This window comes from Sprattus sprattus (assembly GCF_963457725.1).
Source record: "Sprattus sprattus genome assembly, chromosome: 18".
Lineage (NCBI taxonomy): Eukaryota > Metazoa > Chordata > Actinopteri > Clupeiformes > Clupeidae > Sprattus > Sprattus sprattus.
Genome location: NC_137916.1, coordinates 19,976,680 through 20,001,157, shown reverse-complemented (window position 1 = coordinate 20,001,157; position 24,478 = coordinate 19,976,680). Strand labels below are relative to the sequence as shown.

Sequence of the window (24,478 nt, the reverse complement as noted above, 5' to 3'; positions counted from 1 at the left end):
TAGCACCAGTCATTTTGGAGTGACTGGATTTGCTCGCTTCCTGTTGCTAAGCAACGCGAGCAGTTGCAGCATGCAACACAGAAACCAAAGTATTGCTACGATATATCTCTTTGGCTCTTCAGTCATAAATATTTTTTTAATTAACATTACAGGAAAAAGGCCATTTATTTTTCATTGTTATATTCTACTGATGGCGTCATATTGGAAATGATTTTATGGGAATCATGATCGTGTCATTTGACTTAAGTGCAATTGCTATTATTCGTACCTTTAAAGTATGCAACAACTTACAATTTTGCCTTATTAATTATCACGAAACCAGTTTAGTCTAGTCCAGCTCTGATATGTAAGACGCCATCTAAGTGACTCAACAATCTCCACGCTCTAGCCATTTTTCATGTTTTGCTGCCGATTGGAAAACGGTCATCAAACATTATCATTGTAATAATGCCGTGTGGACATAAATTACCTCAATGTTGTGTGACTTGCCATAAACCCGACTTCTTTTTAATATTCTAAAAACGTAAGGTGTCCGCGTGCTTTAAATTCTGACCAACTTTCTAAAAATAGACTATCTTGACGTCACACAGCCAATCACAGATTAGTCTGGCGGGAGGGGTCGGCAAGGCCATTTCGTTTCAGAGGCTACGGGCTGTTGGCCAGAATAATTTATGTGTATCTAAATACTACCTGATAGTACCGACGAGATGTTTCCCACAGTTAGGCTGCGGTTCTGAATTACTGAACTGAAATTTTGATCGTTACGGTATGAATAGTATGAAAATAGATGACGTTATTTATTGGACGGCGAGGGTGGGACAAGTGAACCTGACAGATAGTCTTTGACAAATCACAATTCTGCACAGATCACATATATAAAGCCGTATCCAATCAAAGACATTCTTTTACAAGCTGTCATCTGAACATTGACCAATAAGAAAGATTTAGAGGGTCGGCTCTGTCTGAAGCTGGAGTTCCCTCTAGCTGTAGTCGGAGGATTAATGGGGGTTTGTCGAATTATGCGAGCAAGCTAGCTAGCTGCAGCTGATCGGTTCTGGGTGCTGAAAAGTCATCGGGTCAGGGACCAACTGAATAGGGGAATATTAATTTGATTTGAGATATAATACCAGCTAATAGGGGAGGCTTTACTTTTCCAGCAGCAGTAAGTCCGAGCCTTGTTAGGTGCTACAGTAAGGACCGAGAGGGTAACGTTAGCTGCGTTCAAGAGGGAGAGATACACGCAAAGAACTGATTTCGACAATTTGTAATGCACCTTGAGAACCCAGAAACATAAGTTGGCTAGCAGTCTACTGCAACCCAAGGGTAGCTAAATAGCTAGCTCACTGAGCTAGCTGGCGTTTATTCGCTAGCTAGCTAGCTACTTAGCTAGCTACCTACGGACTTTTTTCAACGGAAGGTAGAACAAACAACTAGGAGATACTGCAATTGGTATAGATTGTTTGCTAATTATGTTTGTAGACTACATGTGCATCGACTCTAGATACTGAAGACTCGATTGGGACGTGGACTTAAAGGAAATCGTAAGAAAATCTGTATCAAGGGATCTCCTACCTGGCCTGCAATCATGGGCAACGCGCCCACCGCCAAGAACAAGGGCAACGAGATGGAGAGCGGTGAGTTTGCTTGTATTGTTAAACATTAGTCAATTAGCTGGATAGCTAGCAAGCTTTTATGGTGCACATTTATTTCTGGTCTGCATGCATGAACTGGGTAGGTGGCTCAAATGTCAATGGAGAACACTTTCGTTTCTGTAACGTTAGCTGGCTCGCTAGGTAGACAAGCCACGGAATCACAAATGTAAACCGCATAGCTAGCTGGCTAACTAGCATAGTTGTTTTCTTTGGTCTCCTGAAGATAAGGAGTAACAGTCGGCCAGGGCCCTCGAATCATTTTCAGTTATTTCTTCCGCCGCGATTTCGAGCTTATATCCTACCTGCGCCTGTGTTGATCAGTTTGTCGATACATCTTTTTGAACCACTTCCTTCCTGTCAGTTTGACTCGGAGGGGTGCTTTGAACCTTGCCTTCAAAAAGGAAATACTTTGTGGTATTGCTTGACATTAGATTTACACTTTGTTCAGATGCAACGTTAGCACACCCTGCCATTAGACTTGCAACAGTTTGATTTCAGGTTTTGAATGTGAATAGAGAGACGGCAATGGTGTCTAGGTTAGAAATTAAAAAGCCAGGCGCAATGCATGCAACAAATATTGACTATACATCCACGAGGGCTTTCTAATGCAGTGACATTTGAAATGTAGGCCTATCGTTGTCATACTAGGTTGGGTACTAAAAACTGCAACCACATCATTAAGGACATCACTGCTATGTCCATCCAGTGCGCCATGTTGTCAGATGGTAAATTTAAGGACATTATGGAGCTTAGTGTGTTTGTCTGTGGGAGTGAGAGAGAGGGTGTTCTGGAACATGACTCTCTTTCAACCCTGACTTAAATATTTGTGTACACAGTGTGCAAAGCAATGTGAAACCGATTAGTTCTGATAAAAACTCTTGGTATGCCAAATATTTGGGGATTTTTTTTTTTTCTGTATAGGCAAAACTAATATCCGCTAATGCCTGTTGTTTAGAGTTCGCCAACAGCACAAGCATTTCCATGACACTGAAGAAATTGGACTTTAGTAGCTGAGTTATATCTTCCCTGTCTAGGAATGGCAACCTCAGTCACAAAGTTGACAGTTCAGAGGGCAAGTTAGTCTAAATACTTGCTGATGGTTATCTGCCTATGAGATGAGGGGGAGGAAGTCAAGAACTGGTATCTCTTGTTGTTTTCAGTTCAAGGCTGTGGTTCTTAAAAGCATTATTCATCCACGACCATCGTAACATATTTAGTATTCAAAAGGATAGTCTCTCTTTCTGGGCAACATGCCCCAATTCAGTTCAGTTTTGTGTGTCTGTGTTGTCTGTAGATTGTTTCAAGGCATTAACCTTCCAGGAGGGAGTACATGCCAACTTCTTTTGTGAGCTCTGTTGTTTTGCTTTCGAGTCTGCGGCAGAAGAGGATACGGGAAAGATCATAGGTTGACAGGGAAATACATCGTGAAAATATAATTATCTGCAAATGTTAAGTAATAATGAAGATTCATTACAGTATACAGCAAAGCGGTATTAATATATCGTACCTATAGTGAAGAAGCAGTATTTTATGCACTCTTAACAATGTAAAGGAAAATACAGGTATTTTGACAAGCTCATTACCAACGTCTCAAAGATCAGAAAAGTCCCCTTTGTAACCGGAGGATATGTACAGCAGAACCTGCCTCCAAAACAGGGGCCCATCTCCCTCAAGCCAGCCCAAGGGGAAAGAATGGGCTGTTGTGGGTCATTGTTATGTTCTGGTCCCCTGCTTTTAAGGTGGGAATCCAAGTTCGAGGGGCGGTGCAGGTCAAAGGGTGATTCAATGCACAGGGCGCTAGTCTTCGAGGGCTGGCTCGTCTTGGCTCCTGCTAGGCCCAAATGTAAAAATACAGTCAGCGGCCCTCTGGGGGCTAGGCCCGCCTGACCTGCAGGCAGAGGCGCTTCCCCTCACAGGAAGTCTGTTTATGTTCACGCTCTGTAGCAGTCGCACCAGTGGCAACATAAAGTAGTAGTGATGGTGGGGCTGTGTGTGTGTGTGTGTGTGTGTGTGTGTGTGTGTGTGTGTGTGTGTGGGGGGGGGTTGGTTATTGGAAGTGTGGTGGTGGTCGTGGTGTGTGTGTGTGAAGGGAGCATTTTCTGGGCTGTTGAGACGTCATATGATCCAGTCGATGTGATCCACTCCAGGCTTAACTGTGACGCTGACGAGTCTCTTGAACATCATGTGATGGCCCAGTGTTTAGAACAAGACCACTTTGTGCATGTGTGCGAGCACGCAAGTGTGTGTGTGTGTGTGTGTGTGTGTTTGAGTGTGTGGCCCTCTTGTGCCCATCTTTGGGCAGCTCTGCTCTCTCTTGTTCTCTCTTCCTCTTTTCCTACTATCCCAACAACTCTCTGTTCCCTTTTTTATCTAATTTCCTCTTCATTTCTGCTCTCCCGCTACTGTTCCACCCTACAGCCTTCGCCCTTTTCCCTTAGTCCGGTTGAGACCAGCCACTGCCTCCGTACTTGAGTGGGTGATTTAGATTTACCCCAGGAATGGAACACATGCTTGGCTGCCAGACTTACTCTTAAATCCAGCCTGTTTTGCCCCAGCCGTAGAAACACCTTGTGCAAGTGTGCAATTTAGAGCCAGCGCCGACATTGCTGGTTGTAAGAGAGAGAGAGAGAGAGAGAGAGAGTTTGTGTGCTGGCCATGAGGTGAAGCAGGGATGTGTGAAATGGGCCTTCGCAACAGGCTGACGGTGGAGCATAAGTGTGAAGAGTGGATTTCTATTTGCATGGGACTGCATGTCATTTGAATATGCTTGATACATTCAGCTGCGGTGTGGCGGGTGTGCTGCTGCCACTGGCGGTGGGATTGAGGTGGGGGTGGTGGAGGTGGATCACGTTCCTATTCTGAAGCCTTTAATGGAGGTGGGTGATTAAGCTGTGGCAGGACAAGCTAGTAAGCCAACCTATGGGGAGGGGAGGATTGGAGTATTCCCCTAGGCACAGAGACGCATGCAGACAAACACGCATTATTTCAAAAACACACACACACACACACATTCATATATATTTCACATTTTCTGCAAAAATGTAAACACACACACACACACACACACACACCAAATAAGCCAGTCATGGGAGCAGGCGTTTTCTCTGTACACACACAGTATTTGCCAACCTGTGGACACACACACACACACACACACTTGGCATCTTCCAGCTGCAATAATGTTTGGGTTTTGAGTGGTCTCTCTCTCTCTCTCTCTCTCTCTCTCACACAAACCATATTTCTGTCAAGCACACAACCTCACACAGAGCCCTCCCCCCCTCAAGCCTGTGACCAATCTGCTGTGGCTCCTGGTGGTCCGCCCTGATCCCCAGAAACAGGTGCAGGCCTGTGGTGGTGGTGGTGGTGGTGGTGAGGGGGTCAGCGGGAGTGGGCAATGGCGGAGTTACGCAGGCATACGCCGGGTCAGCTCAATTTTCCACTACACCCGTGCTGGTTGGATGGGGACATTGCCACACCGGCCAGGGGAGACCTTGAGGGGCGAGCGAGCGCCATAACAGGAGGAGGTTTAAAGCTGACCTTTGTGGAGGTGTCGTTTGTGGAGCCCGCTGGAGTGCCTCTGGACAAGCCGTCTCTCTCTGTCTTTCTTGCTGTGCGTCTTCTCGGCCTCTACAACCACTTTAATACCACCACCACCACCACCACCACTGTTACCCTCCCTACCCTTTTCTCTGCTAGAGGTGGAGCAGAGTCGGAGCTTCCTGGTGCCTCAGGGAGCCGTGGGCCCACAGGAAAGGGCTGAGTGGACAGTGTGTGTCGGAGCAGGAAGCGGAGAAGCAACAAAGGGGCTGAGCCCTGCTTGTCTGCCTGCCTGCCCGCCTGCCTGCCCGCCTGCCCGAGCTTGGATTCGGAGGGAGGGAGACAGAGGGAGAGAAAGCAGCGGACGGTGTCGTGGAGGAGGGGGTGAAAGGCAGGAGTCATCATAAAGGAGAGGTTTGGACAGACATCGCGTTAGACGGGCCGAGGGTTCATGTTCCTTTGATTGGGACACTGGGAGGGCTGAACACAGTTGACAAAAAACAAGGCTAGACTTCAGCTTTCTTTAACTTTTTCAACACACACACACACACACACACACACACACACACACACACTCTCTCACTTACACACACACACACACACACACACACACACACACTCTCACTTACACACACACACACACTCTCACTCACTCTGGTAGCATGTCGGTGCTGCAGAAGCTTGCGGGGAGGCTGTTCCAGCGAGCCGGACCCTGCTTGGGGAGCCTGAGTGGTGAGGAGGACGGTAACCTCCAGTTGGAGGACGAGCCCGAGGCCTACCGCTGGAGTGAGTGCCTTACTTACTGACTGTGCTGGTCTGAGGTGTGTGTGTGTGTGCATGGGAAGGGGTGGGGGTCGGGAGGAGGGACTCCCAATGGAGGTGGTTGGTTTGAAGCAGCTCGTCTGAGGGGATCTTCTGCTCTGTCTGGCTCTCGTAGGCGCGTGCAAGGTTGTAAATCAGGCCCCCGTCCAGTCATCATTGAACTGTTATAATCACTGTGGTTCAGCAGTCAGATTTTGGTTTGTTTTACTAAAGGAGTTTCAGGTGGCCAGTTAATCTGAGACACATTTAATCTGTGGGAAATTGATGTGGAGAACAAAAACCCTCTGACATTTCCAGGCCTGCTCATGGAAACTCCTGGCACTGCAGGTTTAAAGGGGTAGTGTGTAGTATTTGTTGTCAAAATGTAATTATCTGAGGCGTAATGCTCTGCGCACAGCTGGTCTGTTTTTCTCACGCCTCCCCCTTCTAAGAAAGACTGTTTTAGTCAGTTTTGTGAATATTTGTTTTTTCGGCCAAAGATAGCCTATAAAATGAATGCAAAGAATCCCCTTAAACAATAATAATCAAGAAACCATAATGCATCTACAAATTGCTCTTAAGCTCTTTTTTCTGCCTTTAATTAGCTTGCCGCTTAACTCCAATAGCTAAGGATGGTCTAGTGCTGTCCCCTTCACAATATTAAGAGTCCTTTTTCTAAAAAGCCAATAGTACGCCTAAGCTGTTGATAAAAACATCCCCTGTTGTCCTTGGCTTCTCCGCCGGGGTCTTTTGGTTCTTTAAAACTGTAGCAATGTGGTGAAAGCAGTGAAACGGGAAGCTGAAGCATTGGATGCGTCTGCTGTGTTGGGGAGATTGTTCCTTGATTAGACTTGGTGAGAGTTGGACAGGGGTGTGTGACTTACGGTGCTGTTGTGTGTGCGCTACCAACACACCGACACACACGTTTTCTCACAAACACACACTAACACTCACACAATGCTCTTTTTATGCAGGGCCTCGTGTTTGCTCTGTTGCCTGGCATTGGCTGCGTCACGCAGGAGTTCCAGCGAGGCCGTGTGTCTGTCTCCCGGGAGACATCCGTGTGTCAGTCAGTACGGGCCAGAGTCCTGGTGTGTGGGGCTCAATAGAGTGTCAATCTGTTGTGCTGGCCTCCGTTTGTGATTCCATGTCTGGTCACCACTCTCTCTCTCACTCTCACTCGCTCTCATCACTTTCTTAACGTGGCACATGTAAAGCTTTCACAGTATTGCCTGATAAATAAACCGTACTAATCCCTCTACTACCATGACCCACTGCACACACCTCAGTGTGCTCACCCTGTTCATCTTAGTCCAACCACAGAGTCTGTGACGGACTGTAGAACCAAGGAGCCATGTTGCGACTAGGTCTAAAAGCAGCAGAAACGAAGTTTGTCATCTTACCAGAAGTGCTGCCACCACCACCTCCATCTCCCAGGTCTGTCTGTCTGTTCGCCCGCCCGCTGGTGGACCACGGAATCTCTGAACCCAACTCTGACTGGATGGATGCTGTTGCTCTGGCTGCACTTGCCCTGCGACTGGTCCCAGGCTTCGACACTGGTGGCTTAGGGACGTGTGCACAAGAGTGGCTGCTGGGGGCTCGAGCACCAATTGGCTATTGGGTTGGGATCCCGGTTAGCGTGCCCCCTATCTGACCCCCAAACCACTGCCACCCCTCTTCCACCCCGCTTACATTTCCCCCCTTCACTACCCTGCTTGCTTTGCATCAGAGAGAACACAGTTGTCACGGGGTACTACTGATCCATCCATGGATGGATGGATGGATGGACGGACAGACAGACAGGGTCTTCTGGAGGACACAGGAAAGAGCTGTGTGTTTGTGGGTTGAGCTTCAGGGCTGCTTTCCATGTCATTACTAGCCTGTGCCGCTTGACCTCTTCTCTCCACAGCCACCGTAATGACAGTTAACGAAGACTGGTTAGCAGCCAACCAGGGGATTGGTTTACGAGCTGTCCATCTCTCTCAGCTTTGTTGTTGTGATTGGTGACGATGCCCCCCCTCTTGGTGACCAGGCCCCAGGGAAGATCAATAGTGAGTGTGTGTGTGTGTGTGATGATGCTGCGAGTCCTCTGTGTGCAGAATAAATATTGATACGGATTGAAACAGAGCAAGGGTCCAATTGATTGTACTGGGTAATCAGCAGCAGCAGCAGTCAGTGACAGCAGTGACCACAGAGGAGATTGAGAGGCTGAGGCTCAGTAGGCTACATGCTGGCATTGAGGGCTGGACACCCTGGGCACCAGTACGATACTGCTACCACTTGTTTGGAATCTGAGCCCCCAACTGCAGCCCCCACTGCCAATGTCCCTGTCCCTGGGCAGCACCACTACCGTGGGGCCATGAGTCTGTGAGCAGGACGAGGCCCAGCAGCCACATGAGTGAGCGCAAGAGCACAAGGAGGCACGGCGGGAAGCGCGAATCCCGGGAGCCGAAAGAGCCACGGGAATCGCGGGAGGTGAAGGAAACACGGGAGTCAAAAGAACCACGAGAATCTAGGGAGCTGCGAGAGCCCAAAGAATTGAAAGAGTCAAAAGAACCGCGAGAACCAAAGGAGTCAAAAGAACCGCGAGAACCAAAGGAGTCAAAAGAACCGCGAGAACCAAAGGAGTCAAAAGAACCGCGAGAACCAAAGGAGTCAAAAGAACCGCGAGAACCAAAAGAGTCGCGAGAATCACGGGAGTCAAGGGAGGCCCGAGAGGCTGCTTCAGCTTCTCAAACAGCCGATGGCGGGGGTGGTTCCACGCCCGACTGTCCCACGGCCCTGCTAGAGTGGGGTAAGGGGTGGGAACCGTCCAACCGTCTTCCTTCCAGGGCGGTTACCATGGAGCTGGGGAATGAAAACACAGAAGCGAGCGGGCATGCAGCACAGCCCATATCAGGGAGGGCAGCCACTACTGTTTGTTTTGCTGTTGGAAGAGCCTAATGGACTGGGTGGCTTCTGTGAACCCCAAGGGTCAAAGGCTCACATTGTCTTTGGAGGAAACTTCTTGTGGTTTTTGGCAGGAAATGTACAGCTGTGTGTGTGTGTGTGTATGTTTGTGTGCGCATATGCATGCGTGTGAATGCGCATGCTGTAGTGTATGTCCACTGATGTATCGGTGTGTTTTACTCTCTGGGCTTGGGTTAGAGCTTGTCTGGTTTGTGAAAAGTCGGGTCCCTGTGCGTTCCTATCCCCTCTCGTAAGTGCTTGGCTGAGTGGAGCAGGCCACTGGAGCAGCACCCCAGTGTGGGTGCTGGGGGGAGGGGACTGTATCTCGTAGCCCAGAGAAAGGTGCTGTGTTCAGAAAGAGTTTGAGCAGTGTGTGTTTATTTGAGACACAAGCTCATCCTCTCTGTCCTCCAGAGTGCCCAGTCTTTGTCCTGTCTATCTGATTTGTGTGTGTGTGTGTGTGTGTGTGTGTGTGTGTGTGTGTGTGTGTGTGTGTGTGTGTGTGTGTGTGTGTGTGTGTGTGAGTCTTTGTCCTGTCTATCTGATTTGTGTGTGTGTGTGTGTGTGTGTGTGTGTGTGTGTGTTGCCTGTGAATATCAGTGGTAGTGTGGAATGAGGAAGGGCCCACTGTAATCTGGATGTTCCCACAGAGCGATTAGCCCAATAAAGATAAGAGCACCAAATGTGCATGTGACAGCGGCGTGTGTGTGTGTGTGTGTGTGTGTGTGTGTGTGTGTGTGTGTAAGCATGTAACTCGTCTGAGCTGTTTTGGGCTTCGTGCAGTGGTGTAGGCAGACATGACTCGTGTAAATGTGCACACTGTGGTTGAGCCTATCGATCAGGGTCTCTGCTCCAGTTTTGCCATGTGGCAGGAGCAGGATGTGTTGGATAATGCAGGGGCCCGGTCAATATGCCTTTAACAGCTGTGGAAATTAGACCTGTGCTAGCATTGGCTTAGTGGAGATGGCCATAGGCCCATCAGTTACAGAATCCTTTTTTTTTCTTTGATATGCTTAAGTTAGTGAAAGGCACTGATGTAGCATGTGACTTTTACAGAGGCTATCTTCTTTTTTATTACTGCAGCAAAGTGTTAATTGTGTTTTTATATACAACACATATTTATTTGATGCTATTGATATAAATAATCTTTACACCTATTCTTGCCATAGGTGTAGATTAACCAGGGGATATACTTTTTAAGCATTTATTGGCTTATACAGGCTTTCTTCAAAATAGTGTCCGTATTCACTGGTATCCGTACTGAACAAATGGCCTCATGCTTCTAAACTTCACCCGTGTTTTGGATACGTTTAAATCTGCAGTGTAGTATGCCTATCGACATATTAATGGCTACATTCATATTGTGCCATCATGCGCTCAAACTCTCAGATGATGTGTCCTTGTGAAGTCACCTCTCCGACTAAGCAGTCTTTAAGCCACATATCTACTCTTTTGAAATATGTAAGAACACATTAATGTACAGTAAACTGAAATCACAATGAGTTTGTTTATAGGAAAAGTCATGCCAGTATTGTCAGTCATACAATTAACTGCAGTTCAGTTTTATCAATGTATCTGGGACACCGAGTTCTAAGAAACACAGATGTAACCTCTGCACTTCTAAGAAACTACTTGAGCCATTTAATTCCTTTGAAACGGATATGAAAGAGGTTTTTTTTGTCGGTCTGTGTCTTTTTGTGTGTTGAGTGGAGAGTCAGATTAATTAGCCTGACAAACTGTCTGCACTGTAGCTACTTGTTACAGTTTCCATTCCATGCAATATATATATATTTTTCTTTTTAAACATTTGTTTTAGCATCCACTATGTCATGTGGCTCTTTCCAAAAAGATAAGGAATTTACATAACACACTTACCCCCTGTGACTTTCATGTCATGGGGCTAAAGTGAATGAAAGCGGCAGCTTCAAGGCAGCCACCAGTTAGAAGCTTGATGATGCACTGTTTGCATCAAATTGGCAAAGAATTTTCTAGAAAAAAGTGAATGTGCACTAAACCTCTGTTCCTCCCGTCTCCAACAGTCAAAGAGTTCCTCGCCAAAGCCAAAGAAGACTTCTTGAAGAAATGGGAGAACCCAGCCCAGGTGAGTCCACCACTGCACACAACATGGCCGCCCTCGCCTCTCACCCATTCAAGGAATGCCCTCATGTACGTGCACTATCAGTCAGGCCCTGGTATGTGTCACCTTCGTTTCACCTTTGTGCCTGTGGCATGGAGTGTCTGGGGCTGTTTGCCCTCTACTGGTCATAAAGTGCAACGACGGGCCTTCTGATGTTTGTACTTTGGTGGGACGGCAATACATGAGATGGATGGTAGATCGTGTCCCCATAAGTAACTATGAGGGGTAGCGCAAGAGAGAAGGATGGAGAGAGAGTAATTTGTTGTAAACTGAAGCCTGGGAAATGCTTTTGGGCCTGTGGCATTCCTTAAAATAACTCTTAAAGGGGTATTCCTTTATTACAATCCATTACACTTACCAACAAATTCAACTAAATTTTCCTTGCGTTCCGCTGGCTGTCTCTGCACTCAAACAAATCTGGTGTTCCTGCGCAGTCCTGATGTTGGAAATGAGAGGCAAACAATGTGGCTCGGACCGAGCTACAGCCAATTAACAACCTTGTTTCAGGAGCATTGAATTAGTGTATTGAATTAGTTGCTGAGCCGAAGTATCTACAGCCCTTTACCAGGATGAGGGCTGATCGCAAGTCATGCAAGTTAACTGATTGTAAGCTCTGCTTGAGTTTCCTCTAACACCATTGATCTGATCTTGGTGCTTTTTTTTCCTTTTCTTCTTTTTCTTTTTGGCCACGCCACAGAACACTGCGGCCCTTGACCAGTTTGACCGGTTGAAGACCTTGGGCACGGGCTCATTTGGGCGGGTCATGCTGGTGCGGCACAAAGAGACGGGCCAGCATTATGCCATGAAGATCCTCGACAAACAGAAGGTAAGGTGGCGCTATTATGTGCCGTGTGGCGCTGCAGTACCCCTATGACTGCTGTGGCTTTGATGTAGGAGATCCTTGTGGCATGACGGCTAAGTGTCTCTGACTCAGGTGTGTGTATCTGTATCTCTCTCAGGTAGTGAAGCTCAAACAGATAGAGCACACGCTGAACGAGAAGCGCATCCTCCAGGCAGTCAGTTTCCCCTTCTTAGTGCGGTTGGATCACTCCTTTAAGGTACGGCCCTTTGTCTGTCTGTCTGTCTGTCTGTCTGTCTGTCTGTCTGTCTGTCTGTCTGTCTGTCTGTCTGTCTGTCTGTCTGTCTGTCTGTCTGTCTGTCCCTCTGTCTGTCTATCTCTCTGTCTGTGTAAAAGAGTCTGTGACATCAGTCAGTATTACGCCTTTTGTCATGTTTTGACTATGACGTTCGTTGTGTCCTGTAAGTGATGTTTTGACTATGACGTTCCTTGTGTCCTGTAAGTGATGTTTTGACTATGACGTTCCTTGTGTCCTGTGACTGTTGATCCTCACGACTGCTCTCTGTGCCCCCTGCAGGACAACACAAACCTGTACATGATCATGGAGTACGTCCCCGGTGGAGAGATGTTCTCTCATTTAAGGAGAATCGGCAGGTTTAGGTGAGTCGTCTGCGTGTCCCAGCCACGTTTAGACCCATGAGGTGGTGGGTCGCCTGTGTGTCCCAGCTACGTTTAGACCCAAGATGTTGGGAACCACAGCTACAGCTTTTTCTTTTTTATATGTTTTGTTATTATTTTGGTCATCTGGGTTTTGACAAGAGTGGAATCAACATGACACATTTACCGTACCTACAGTAGCTACAGCTTTTTCATTTCATTCCATTCTAATGCCACAGATTTGAGTATTGTTCAGTTTGTTTTATTTTTTATGCAGACTTGTGTACCTGCAGTTTCTGTTAGCCTGGTGTAGCCAGACACAAATTCACTTGTGCAATCCCAGTGAAAACTGAGCTGGGAGCAACAGGAGGGCAAATGCTACGCTTTTTGGATGCTCTCTGCTGACATTTCATTCTTGTTAATCCAACAGAAACAACATAAGTATTTAAAACTAGAAGGACACTTGGAGAGTGTAGACCTCCGTCAAGGCCAATGGGCCCTTTCTCGCAATGTTGCCATAAGCCCACGATGTGGATCCTCTCCCAAATGGGTTCTTCCTTGGTCTATAGTCCACCTCTCCACAGAGTGTCTTGAAAATCATGCGGTTCGTTTTTCTGTATGGCCAACAAAACCCAACTGAAAACATAACCTCCTTGGTGGAGGTAATTCAAGAAAGTAAAGGAATGTGCGTGACCACTGCACTAGTCGTATTGTAGTTTATGAGTAACATATGATAACTAGGCTATGCACATTTTTATTTGTTTCTTTAGTGTGAAATGGCACAGATGCCACATGCGAATGGCTAGAATTATACAAAAGTCGTACTCTGTTCTCGGCAAACTGTTTGAAGTTCAAGTTAGTCAACCAAGCAGATGCCCCCTGTTGTATACCTAATCAGATTATGCGGAGAGATTAAGTGTATTTTTACGTTTTGAGATCAGCGTGGTTGTGATGGTCAAATACATCAAGACAATGCAGTGGTTGCAGTGCAGTGGTCGTCACCAGTGGTGGTGGTGAGGGGGATGGGGGGGGATGCTCGCTCTGCTTCACTGAATCTGGTCTCACTCGCTCTCACTCTCATGATCACTCATGGTTGTCTCCTCCACAGTGAGCCCCATGCCCGCTTCTACGCTGCCCAGATTGTCCTGACCTTCGAGTATCTCCACTCACTGGACCTCATCTACCGAGACCTGAAACCTGAGAACCTGCTCATAGACAATCAGGGTTACATACAGGTAAGCACACTTGCACAGGATTGGATGGAACCAGCTCAGCAAAAGTGATCGATTTACTGATGTACTTAGTCACAGAGGCGGACACAGCAGTAAGGATTGTAACCAATGCTTTGAGCTCAGGCAGTGTGCTGTTTGGGGTTTTGGAAAATCCCAGCGTTCACACTGAGCTTTGTCCTCACTCAGGTAACAGATTTTGGTTTCGCGAAACGGGTCAAAGGACGGACTTGGACGCTGTGTGGCACCCCAGAGTACCTGGCCCCCGAAATTATCCTCAGCAAAGTGAGTGTCCCATCTTAGTGTCACGCCACTCATCACCTTGCTGTGTTGGTGGTGCTGTGTGTGTCTGTGTCTGTGTCTGTGTCTGTGTCTGTGTCGTCGTCCCTCCTTCTTTCTATCTGCTCCTGTCTGCCTCTCACTTCATCCCTCGCTCTTTCAATCTCTCTCTCTGTAGGGTTATAATAAAGCAGTCGACTGGTGGGCTTTGGGGGTGCTCATATACGAGATGGCCGCAGGTTACCCCCCATTCTTTGCTGACCAGCCCATTCAGATCTACGAGAAGATCGTCTCGGGAAAGGTAAGTCCGAAAAGGAGAGGGATGGATTCCACATCTTGGTCACACGTGTATGTCATTCTGAGTCATGAGATGATCTGATGTAGAAGTGTGCCTTATTAGCCTATTATAGCATTTTTTTTGCTGGAATATCTCTCAAGCAAATGAATATGTGAACAAGATTATCAAGATTCCTATGTGCGACCACAGTTGCACAGAAATATCTAAATTGGATTAGTTGTATATAAAGCACAACTGATAACTGATCTACTTGCCATACTCTGTTTGCCTCGCGCCTGAACCCCTGCAGTGACCTTTGACCCCTGTGCCTTTCTCAGGTGCGCTTCCCGTCACACTTCAGCTCCGACCTGAAGGACCTGCTGCGTAACTTGCTGCAGGTAGACCTGACCAAGCGCTTCGGCAACCTCAAGAACGGCGTCAACGACATCAAGGGCCACAAGTGGTTCGCCACCACTGACTGGATCGCCATCTACCAGCGGAAGGTCAGTGTTCTGGGCAGACCAAACCAGGCCAGGCGCTGCCTCACAACACCAGGCCGGACAGTTTAATTGAGGCTTTGTATTCACTGGGCTCAATGATGCCTTCAGGTCAAGGCCAAGCTTCAGACCCTCAGAAACAACCGGAATGTGTAGTCAGTGTGGCAAGTAATTTTGGTAACTGGAAGTTTGTCTACAGAAGTTGCCATTTGCCAGACAAATTGGGAAAATTAAAAAATCTGCTTCTCCCCTTCTGCTACGTGGGCTGTGGCACCAGGCAGCGGACTCCCATTCTTACGGTCATCAGACCAAGGGTCATGATTTTGGAAGTCACCATTTGTTGCATCCCCAGTACTGAGGACATGAACAAACCATTCATATCTATCGGGCACCTTGTCATTTATAGCTGTAGAATTAGTTGTGTAGTACACTGTTTTATGGCTGGAATACCATGCAGCCTGATGTTGGTAATGTAGCCAGGGATCCGTCCATGTGTCATGAACAATGTAATTTTAGGACCTTTGGAACTGGCAGTAGTAACTCTGTGTGTGTTTGGTTTAGGTTGAGGCTCCTTTCATCCCCAAGTGCAAAGGTCCTGGAGACACCAGCAACTTCGACGACTACGAGGAGGAGGAGATCCGGGTGTCTTTCACAGAGAAGTGCGCAAAGGAGTTTGCAGAGTTCTGAGCGCACCCAGGTGCAGCAGAGGCAGAGAGGGGACACAGAGGAAGAAACAAAATGGAGGAGAGGAACCGAGAAAGAGCAAAGGGTTGAGGGGGGGCTTAAGGTGGAGGAAAAAAACAGGACTGCCGACCTGCACGTAGAAAGAACGACAACAACAATGTACGACCCACCCCCCTCCCTCCTGCCCTTCCTCGGAAGGAGCGATGATGAAGTCGTCCAGAAAGAGCCAGCAGTGTTGCCTTCTCAGATAGTTTCTCACCTGTTACTTATCCATTTAATGTTTTTCCTTTCCTCTTTCCTGCTCTCGCTCTCTTTCTATCTCTTGGTCTTCGTGGCAGAGATGCAGTCCACTTTTTCTTCTCGTAATGGGTTGTCATCGTTTTTTTTTTTTTTTAGTTTTTTTTTTCTCTCAAATCAAGGCAGATTGACACTGTCGGGTCACTGCAGCAGGTGTCAGGCATTGACGTCTATGTGGTACTGGGTTTCAGCCTTCCCAGGGTGGGCCGCCCGCTCTGGAGGTGCTTGTCAGTGAACAAGGGCATCACATCACTGCTTGGTTGTTAGAATCCTTACTATGTCTCATCTGGACACACACACACACACACAAACACACACACACATTCCCAGTCTGCCCTTGCTCCTTTTCCCTCAACCTGCCCAAGCAATACAAGTTCAAGTTCAACTATAATGTGCCTGTCATGATGCCAGCTTTTTCAGTGGACGTGTTGGAAAGCACCGCCGCTGGGATTCAGCTTGCGGTGGCAGCGAACCCTTTCTGTTTTTCTCACAAATTGAAATCATGACACCCAAACGCACCACACACACACACACACACACACACACACACACACAAACAATTTTGTGTTTTATTGTGGCACGATTTTTTTGTACTTGTACTTGTAATTTTCTTTTTTTCTTTTCTTTTTTCCCCAGCGCTTTCAGTTCCATCACTGTTGACCACTTGAAAAGCAAGACTAGATTTGAGTCATGTACCAAAAGTTGGTCTCCACAGGTTTGTCATGTAGGTCTTAATTGTCTTGAGGACCTGTCACTTAGCAAACCTAAGCTCAGCCTTTTATAGGGATAATTATGTCTGTCTGCTCTCTTGAATGAGTTATGTTTTTTTTTTTTTTTTTTTTTGAGAACCCTTATGAGAATAATGTGTCTTCTTAAATGTGTGTGTGTTTGTTTAGTGGTCTGGAGATGGAATTTAAAATATGGTTTCCTTTTTTAATGTTGTCACCACCTTTTTTATGATCAATCCTGAGCATAGGCTCTCGTAGCACATAAATATACTTTAATGTATACGTGAAGACTCCACACCCTACCATTCACACCCTTCTCTTTTTCTCACCTTTGTGCGCTAGCTGTGGGGAGGGGGGGGGGGATGGATGAAGTTTAAGTTAGTTTTTAACAGAAGTTTAATGAAGTTATTTTTCGTTTGTTTGTTTGACAAGTAAACTAACATGACATCTGCCAAAATGACATGCTGACGGCATTGTTGAGAGCCGAGATGTTCAGTAAGTAATTTAACAAGCCGATGAATGTGATGGGAAGGCATAAAGAGGAACAAAAGTAGCAAAGTATTTCACATACATGGTCCATGCCATTGTTGTAGAGAACACTTATAAAAGCAAAGTGTTGGAGGTTAAGTGACTTCTTTTTTCTTTTGCTCTTCTCAATAACCGTTTTGGGCAAGGTTTCACTGGGTTCTTGATATAGTGTGTTTTTTTTTTTTTTTTTTTAAGGCGGGGGCGGTGAAGGTTGTTTGTGTGTGTCCCCAAATTGTGTGTATGCCTCTACAAAATATTTGAGGGGAGCTTAGGGAGTGTGTGTAGATTTGTTTCTATATGCCAGGTGTGGATTTTTTTAAACTCCACTCCAGGTTGACTCCCCGCCCCCTCCTACACCTCGAGGAGCTCATTGTGATCTGTAAAGGTTAGATCTGGGGATACTCAAACTCTGAAAGTTGTGTTTTTTTTTTTGTGCTTTTCTTTTAAAGCAGCTTTTTAAATAAGTCTCAACACTTCTTTCTAGCCTCTGACATTACCTGTCCATCCTAAAGTCCATTACTGACTTTTTTTTCTGGAAGTGCATTTTGGAAACCAATGTGTTTGCGTGGCTAATGATTCCATCTGTTAATGAAAAATATACCTATAATGTACAGAAATCGATGTTTGCAAGAGGGTCATTTTAAAGTTTGCCAGCCCAGTGTACTTCTTGGACAGGATACCCTGTGTGTACTGCAGGACGCAAGACAATCTATTGCCTAATCACCAATATGGTTGGATTTTAGAACCCTGTGCAATAATACAAAATGATTTCTTTATGTCCAGACTTTGCATTTGGTTTCTTGGTTGATGGAAACTTTTTTCAGACTCATGTCATTATCTCTGGCCCATACAGACATACAGAGTCAGTCTTTTGCCAGGTGTGACAGTACACAGGTGACATTTGTTTGATGCTTTTTTTTTCTTTTCTTCTTCTTTTCTTTTCCAAATAACATTAACACATTGTTTTGTCATGACAATTAGGGTAGTTTAAATTATTTCTACTGAATGTTCACAAATCTTATAGTCTTTTGCCAACTTATTAAACCTTTCAAATGCTACTTTTCTGTTTGGAAGGACTGGGTTGATTGACTCTAGAACTGATGAATTTTGTCTTGTAACAAATGTGTTTGAAATGCTGTATGAAGGAGGAAAAATACTGGGTTTCAGAGATTTATTGATGGGTCCCTGCACAGTTTAATGCTATATTGCATTGCAGGTTAGTGGTTATAGTGGTGACAAATCATCCCAAAGTGATTTTCAGATCTGTGATGAAAACGCAAAAGGATTTGCACTCTTTCTGAAAAGAGGTGTGCAAGGCACTCATCATGTTTCTTTCTTCACCTTTATTTGCCACTCCCTTCATAATTGGAGTAGAGGTCACCTATGGATGTCCACCGGACCTTTGTTCTGGCCTGGTGTTATTGCAGGCCGCATGCTCTGAACTCACGTTGTTCACATTACTAGTGTTTGAAGTGCCACAGGGTTGTGCGCCTCCTGGTGGCGTTATAAGACACCTACACTGTGTGCAGACATCTGAGGTCGATTTCGAACGTTTTGGTCTCTGGGGTGTGGACGATAGCACAATGCTTCAGAAAAAAAAAAAAAAATATATATATATATAAAAGAAAAAGATAGAACTTTTAAAGCTTGTAAAGGAGCAGTCACCTTCGTGATATACATGTGAATGACACCAAGTACTTAATAGCCTCTCTGGCTCTTTTAACCCTTCTTGAACGGTGTCGATTGTCAACATTTCCCTTTTCCCTGTTTCCCCAGTACCACCGTTTTGCTCTGTTGTGCTCACCAGTTCATGCTTACGTTTGCTTTTGTATGCATCCACGTTCCCTTGCGCACTTCGTAGGCTACAGACATTTCGCTTTATGAATCATGGAGGAAAAAATGTTGATTTTTTTTTTTGTCTTTTTTTTCTAAATGTATAAATAACAGGAATCTCTCCTCCCGATGCAGGTATGGTGATGGTGTAGTCTGTTGTACCTTTTTTCGGGGAACAATACTGTATATCTCTGCCTTTATCAGTCTTAATTATTTTACCTTCTGGAGAACTTGACAGATACCCTTAGCACACATGGAGTATGTTAAAAAAAAAAGTAATATTTTACAACATGTATCATTCCAATAAAGTTTTACTTGTTAAAATTACAACTACATGGGTGCATTTTGTTAGACGATGGGCCTGTTACTCGTGGATGTTCGACACGGAGGGGTGGGTAGTTGACTAGCTTTTCATTAATCGACGCTGATAATGAATAGCAGATGAGGCGCATTCTGGGGAGAGCGCGCGAATGCTAAAGGACGCCAGTCTAAGTCAGTACGCCCTTAAATTGCTCCCCTGGCGGCACATTCCATTTCGGGCAGTCCACCTTAAGCGCACAAAGTGAGCAACGCACGCGTACAGTGAGGTTTCCGTTCTCTCGAGTCTCAACTGGGCTCGGACCGCGACCGCGGCTCGGAGAAGTAGCGTCACATCGGCAAGACTCAAAGAATCCGACGAACCTGTCTGGATAAAAATGTCTGAACCAAGCTATCGCGACTGGATACTTGAGACGATAGACTCTTTACGGTCAAGAAAAGCAAGACCAGATCTTGAAAGAATTTGTAGGATGGTACGAAGACGACACGGGTCCGAGCCAGATCGAACCTGCAAAGAACTGGAGAAACTGATAGAAGAACAAACGGTTCTTAAAGTTAACTACAAAGGCTCAGTTTCTTACCGAAATGCTGCCAGGGTACAAAGAAATCGAAAAAAATTTGGTCAGGTGACAAATAGATCAGTGGTAAAACACCCGGCGCTCCCAGACTCGAGCAACGACGACAGTGCCCTCGGTCCCACGGAGGATGAGATGGGGGATATGGAAGTAATGCATGGCAGCCAGTTTCATGACTCTACGCTTGACACAACGGCAGATTCCATCGAGATTGGCGAAAATACAACTGTGAGTTTAGTTTCTGAAAACAATCATTTGTATGATGACACGTGTATTTGCAAAGTGAGTTTAGATGTTCAGTTGGGGTTAGTGGTTTAAGCAAGTGCACCCGCAGACAAACTGCCGCAGACGGGGAGCGGCACTACCTCTCATGGCCGGGGTAATAACGCCAACAATGGAAGGCGCTCTCCTGTCAGCGTGAACAACGCAAGTGTTTCGTGAGCCAAGTTTGCGCTGAAGTAGAAAGTGTAATACGAACAAAAAGCATAACACTTTAACGTGTGCCAAGAGAACGAGTATAAAGAACCAGTACAAACTGATATAGCCTAGTCCAAACTAAGCACTGCAACGACATGAGGCCAAAGCGTAAGTCACCAAAACAGCTTGGATGTACGTTAGGTGAACGACTGGTTCATTCAGCTCTGAACGTCGAGCCATGAGGACGATACATTCAAAGGTCAAGCACTTCAAAGCTCTAAGATGAGTGGTGTATAGGTATGAAAGAGCGTCTGTCGCAGGGAGAGATGACTCTTAGCCAAAACAAAGTGCATCTGGGCACAGAGATAGCCTGCCTGGATCTGCTTCGTAGGGCAAAATGTAAAAGTACCCTCCCCGTCTCGGAAGTGGGAACGAAGTCGTCGGTGTAGTTACCGAAGAACTCACGTCCTGAGACAGATGCAATGGAAAAGGTAGCTAGCTAGCTAGCATTTTGATTGCACGTCGGCACTGCGTTTTTGTTTTTTTTCCCCCTGATCGAAATAGGTAATCGAAGCGAGGGCAACTAACAAAGCTTTAAACATAACGGAAACTTGAACACATCCGGATGCATTTGTCTGATTGGCCTCGTATTTTGTGCAACACTCTAAAACAATAACACTCGTTCTCTGTTGGTGTATTTGGTGATTATCGACAGGACGAGCTGAAGGCTAGTTGTCTGTTTTGCGTGTTCTCAGTCGCAAGCGCTTCAGTGAGGTGCGGGGCGGGCTTTGTGGAGTTAGCGCTCGCACTCGCGCGCCTCAGCTAGTTACACACGGGCATACGTATGGCGAGACACGGCTCGCGTTTCATGTCTCGTCAGAAACACACACTTGAGTTTAAAAAAAAACCGATGTTTCCCACACGTTTAGTCTGTATTACACTCTAGAACACGAAACGACGGTTAGCTCCAAAAACGGAGCAGCCTTAAAAAGCACACTAGTTCTGAAGACACAGGGACATTAGCAAGGCCTGAAAACTCGCAACGTTGTCGAGACTGTTCAACGTAGCAGGTCGACATGCCAGTAGTGTCTCTGCACTTACTTCTTACTATCGTCTAAAACCGATTTTCTTTGTGCGTCTGAACCATTTACACTTGTTTCAAGCAGTTCTCTGCGCTCTTCAACATTAGTGCTCGATCTCCGCATTCGCGTGCAAGCAGATGATGATAATGGGCTATCCCACTCTGTATGCCCGCTATCCACTCAGGCAAAGGTCAGTGTTAATGCGTGTGTTGATATTGCGCAGTTTACAGGCTACCTAACGCTTATATTTTATAAAGGCACAACACGACTTGCCTGTCTTTCATAGACAGTTCATTTCAGACGAAAAGCAACAAGGTTACCTCGAAAACGCGAGCATGAGACCGCCACAGGGTTTTATATTGCAGTGCATTCGTTGAATTAGACAGGACAATGTACTGACCATGTTTTCTTACTAGTGGGTGGGCAGCGTGTCGTATATAAAAACAACGATGCCATCGAGATGCATCGGACATGAACACGAATCTATGATTGTAAACATGAGTGCTCTTTTCCTTCAATACCAGAGATAATATCCTACAACATTATTTTTCCTAACAAATGTGATTTTTTTTTTCTTTCGTTTTTATTCAAGAGTATGGTTCAATGTGTGGTAGTTGTATATCCATTCTCTCTTACTTGAATATGTGGGTGTATAAAGTGTTGCCCAGCCTCACATCAGTTTCTGTCTCACAGGAAAGTGTGTCCATGACGGTAGAACTGAATAATGGAGTGGCACAGGATGGCACAGTCAACACACAGGGTGAGTGCGGGAGCCCTGTGTCCCGCTCTAGGCATGGAGATGGCTCAGGTGTCTGTGCCCAACACAGCTCTCTTCCCCACACCCAGAGCTCTTCATGCAATGGCCACTGGCCTTCAGACAGGCCCAGCTTGGGCAAATGTTCTTCCAGTCCAGCGACACTGAAGCGTGAGGGTTGTGAAGGAAATGCTTATCACGCAGAGCCCATACCTACAGGAACACTTGGAGAGACAGGTAATAATCCTGAAGCTTGTCTATAATGGAAACTTGTGAAAGAAAGGTGTGCTAAGAGTGCTTTGGAGTGAAACTAAATATATTTGTGTGTGTGTGTGTGTGTGTGTGTGACAGGCGTGTTAGAGTTAGGGAGCCAGCCTCTTGCGGTCTGCCCAGCGGTTCAGAGGTGCGCACTGAAGAGAGAGGAAGGGATGAGAGCAGTAGAGAGTGCCGCCACACCGGATCAGCTGGGGTCAAAGTGCAGCACTACACTGGTCAGTCCACTGGATCATTGTGTGTGTATATTTTTATATATATATGTGTGTGTGTGTTTGTGCTAATGCTTCAGCGCAGTCTTGTTGCAAACTCACTTTATTGTTCATCTTTCTGCAGGATGAGGCAATGCAGGTTTCTAAAGGACATTCCCACACGTGTTCCTATGGCTCAGAGAATGGTGAGTTGAGGGCCTGGTTTTATCACCTAGTGTGATGAGATGATGACCTTGTGGGTTTTTTTTATTTGCTGTTTTGCAGTGATTGATGGTCTTGTCCTCACTGTCTGTTGCAGGTAAGGAGAGTTTAAAGAGGATGAAGGTGACTGTGACCTCCACTCTGGAACAAGACGCTGCCATCAAAGATTCAGAGAAGAGCAGAGAAGTGTAAGTGTTTCTATAGGTCTCCATGTTTATCATATAAAAACCAGTCTTTTCATCTTCCAGTCCTCTTTTATGTTTGAAGGTTAATACACTTGCACACAGATGCATTCACATTGTCACAAATACACACACATTGAGCTGTTGTGTATCGGATTAACACTCTCTCTATCCGTTTGAAAGAATGTAAGAATGCAAGAGTTGTGTCCAAGCTTTGTTGGAAAGCAGATGCCAATATCCTGAGTAAATGATGCCACTATTACCATGTGGCCCCAGCAGTAAGTCTTATGCCTGTCCATTTGGCTTCCCGTGTCTTCAGGTCAGAGGGGGCAGGGGAGATCGGTCCAGATCCAATGCAGTGGACTGTGGCAGATGTCACCGGTTACTTCACCACAGCAGGGTTCCCTGAACAGGCACTAGCGTTCCGAACACAGGTGCTGTGTATCCCTACGCTGTCCTCTTTGCTCTCACCACTAGGGGGAGCTATACACTCAATCCCAGTCCTTTGCAATAGACTCACCATTTCAAAATTAAGTGTTAAAGTGCATCCTTTGATATCTTTAGCTATACTGGAGATAAATAACAAACCAAAAAATTATAATTACCACTCTCAACATTAATCTACATGAGGTGAAGACATTTAGTTATTTACACTGATACAATTTTGACCTGAACAGGAAATTGATGGCCGAGCTCTTCTCCTGATGCAGCGCAGTGATGTGTTGACGGGCCTGTCCATAAGGCTTGGGCCCGCCTTGAAGATTTACGAGCATCATGTGAAGCTGCTACAGAGAAGGGTCTTCCAGGACAGTGACCTCGGATGATGGGTGGAATCGCCGCGACCCTCCTCTAAGGCATCTGCACGGAAACTTGCAAAACTCTCTCGCTCACTCATTCTCAGGTACGCAACGCAAACTAGCCATAATGAGTCTGAGTGAGTCAGAACGGTCACCACTGGAATGATGTCATCAAGCTGAGACACTTTAAACCATGTGAACCCGAGCTTAGGTTCTCATCCTTCATCTTCTGAACTGACGGAGCACAGACCATTCTGTGTGGATGTTTCAGTCTCCCCTCCCCTATCTCTGGGATTGACCTCTGTACAGCTTTTACTTTTGCACGAGAGTGGAGACCTTGTTTTGTGGATTCTATATAAGATATGGTTAATGTATATAGTGTATATAGAGTTAACAAGGTAATGGCGATGCGGTACAGAGACTGCCATTGTCTTGGCGGAGCATTCATTTTGACCACTAGCTATATATATATATGCTCTATGTATATAAGATGACGGTGTTGCATAACAATAGCATTTTAATCTTTATGTACTGCTAAGATAGACATCCCTTGATTTTACACAGGTTTCTATTTTTATTTGAAGGTACCTTTTTGTGCATTCGATGCATGTGAAACAAAAATAAAAAAGGGGTACGAATAGCATATTTCTGTGTCTGTGTAACATATATACATGTATGTATGATGTATGGCATTTTCAAGGATTTATTGTCTTTTTTACTTATTCTTTTTAGTCACTGAACTACAGTCAAGGTTTTCAAACCACCTGGTAGGGACATTTTGTA

At 45.9% G+C, this 24,478-nt stretch overlaps 2 protein-coding genes across 4 annotated transcripts; both read left to right on the top strand.

Moving 5' to 3' along the window:
- Positions 1-1,534: 1,534 nt before the first annotated feature.
- Positions 1,535-16,855, top strand: prkacaa (protein kinase, cAMP-dependent, catalytic, alpha-a; the record flags this gene model as incomplete). Of its 3 annotated transcripts, none has more annotated exons than XM_080856563.1 (10): positions 1,535-1,634; positions 10,979-11,040; positions 11,774-11,902; positions 12,036-12,134; positions 12,453-12,535; positions 13,641-13,767; positions 13,951-14,046; positions 14,219-14,341; positions 14,656-14,820; positions 15,376-16,855. In XM_080856563.1, the coding sequence occupies 10 exons, from the start codon at positions 1,586-1,588 to the stop codon at positions 15,499-15,501; spliced, it is 1,059 nt and encodes a 352-aa protein (XP_080712689.1). In that variant the 3' UTR covers positions 15,502-16,855. The 3 variants fall into 3 exon arrangements, with proteins under 3 accessions (XP_080712689.1, XP_080712690.1, XP_080712688.1); XM_080856564.1 differs by having other exon boundaries at positions 1,586-1,646; XM_080856562.1 differs by lacking the exon at positions 1,535-1,634 and adding an exon at positions 5,852-5,975.
- Positions 16,856-21,981: 5,126 nt separating this feature from the next.
- On the top strand, positions 21,982-23,893 carry LOC308379149 (uncharacterized protein; the record flags this gene model as incomplete). The annotated part of the gene is made up of 6 exons (XM_080856204.1): positions 21,982-22,036; positions 22,123-22,201; positions 22,424-22,521; positions 22,814-22,904; positions 23,218-23,332; positions 23,576-23,893. 6 exons carry the CDS (start codon positions 21,982-21,984, stop codon positions 23,720-23,722), a joined length of 585 nt encoding a protein of 194 aa, XP_080712330.1. The 3' UTR covers positions 23,723-23,893.
- Positions 23,894-24,478: the final 585 nt, after the last annotated feature.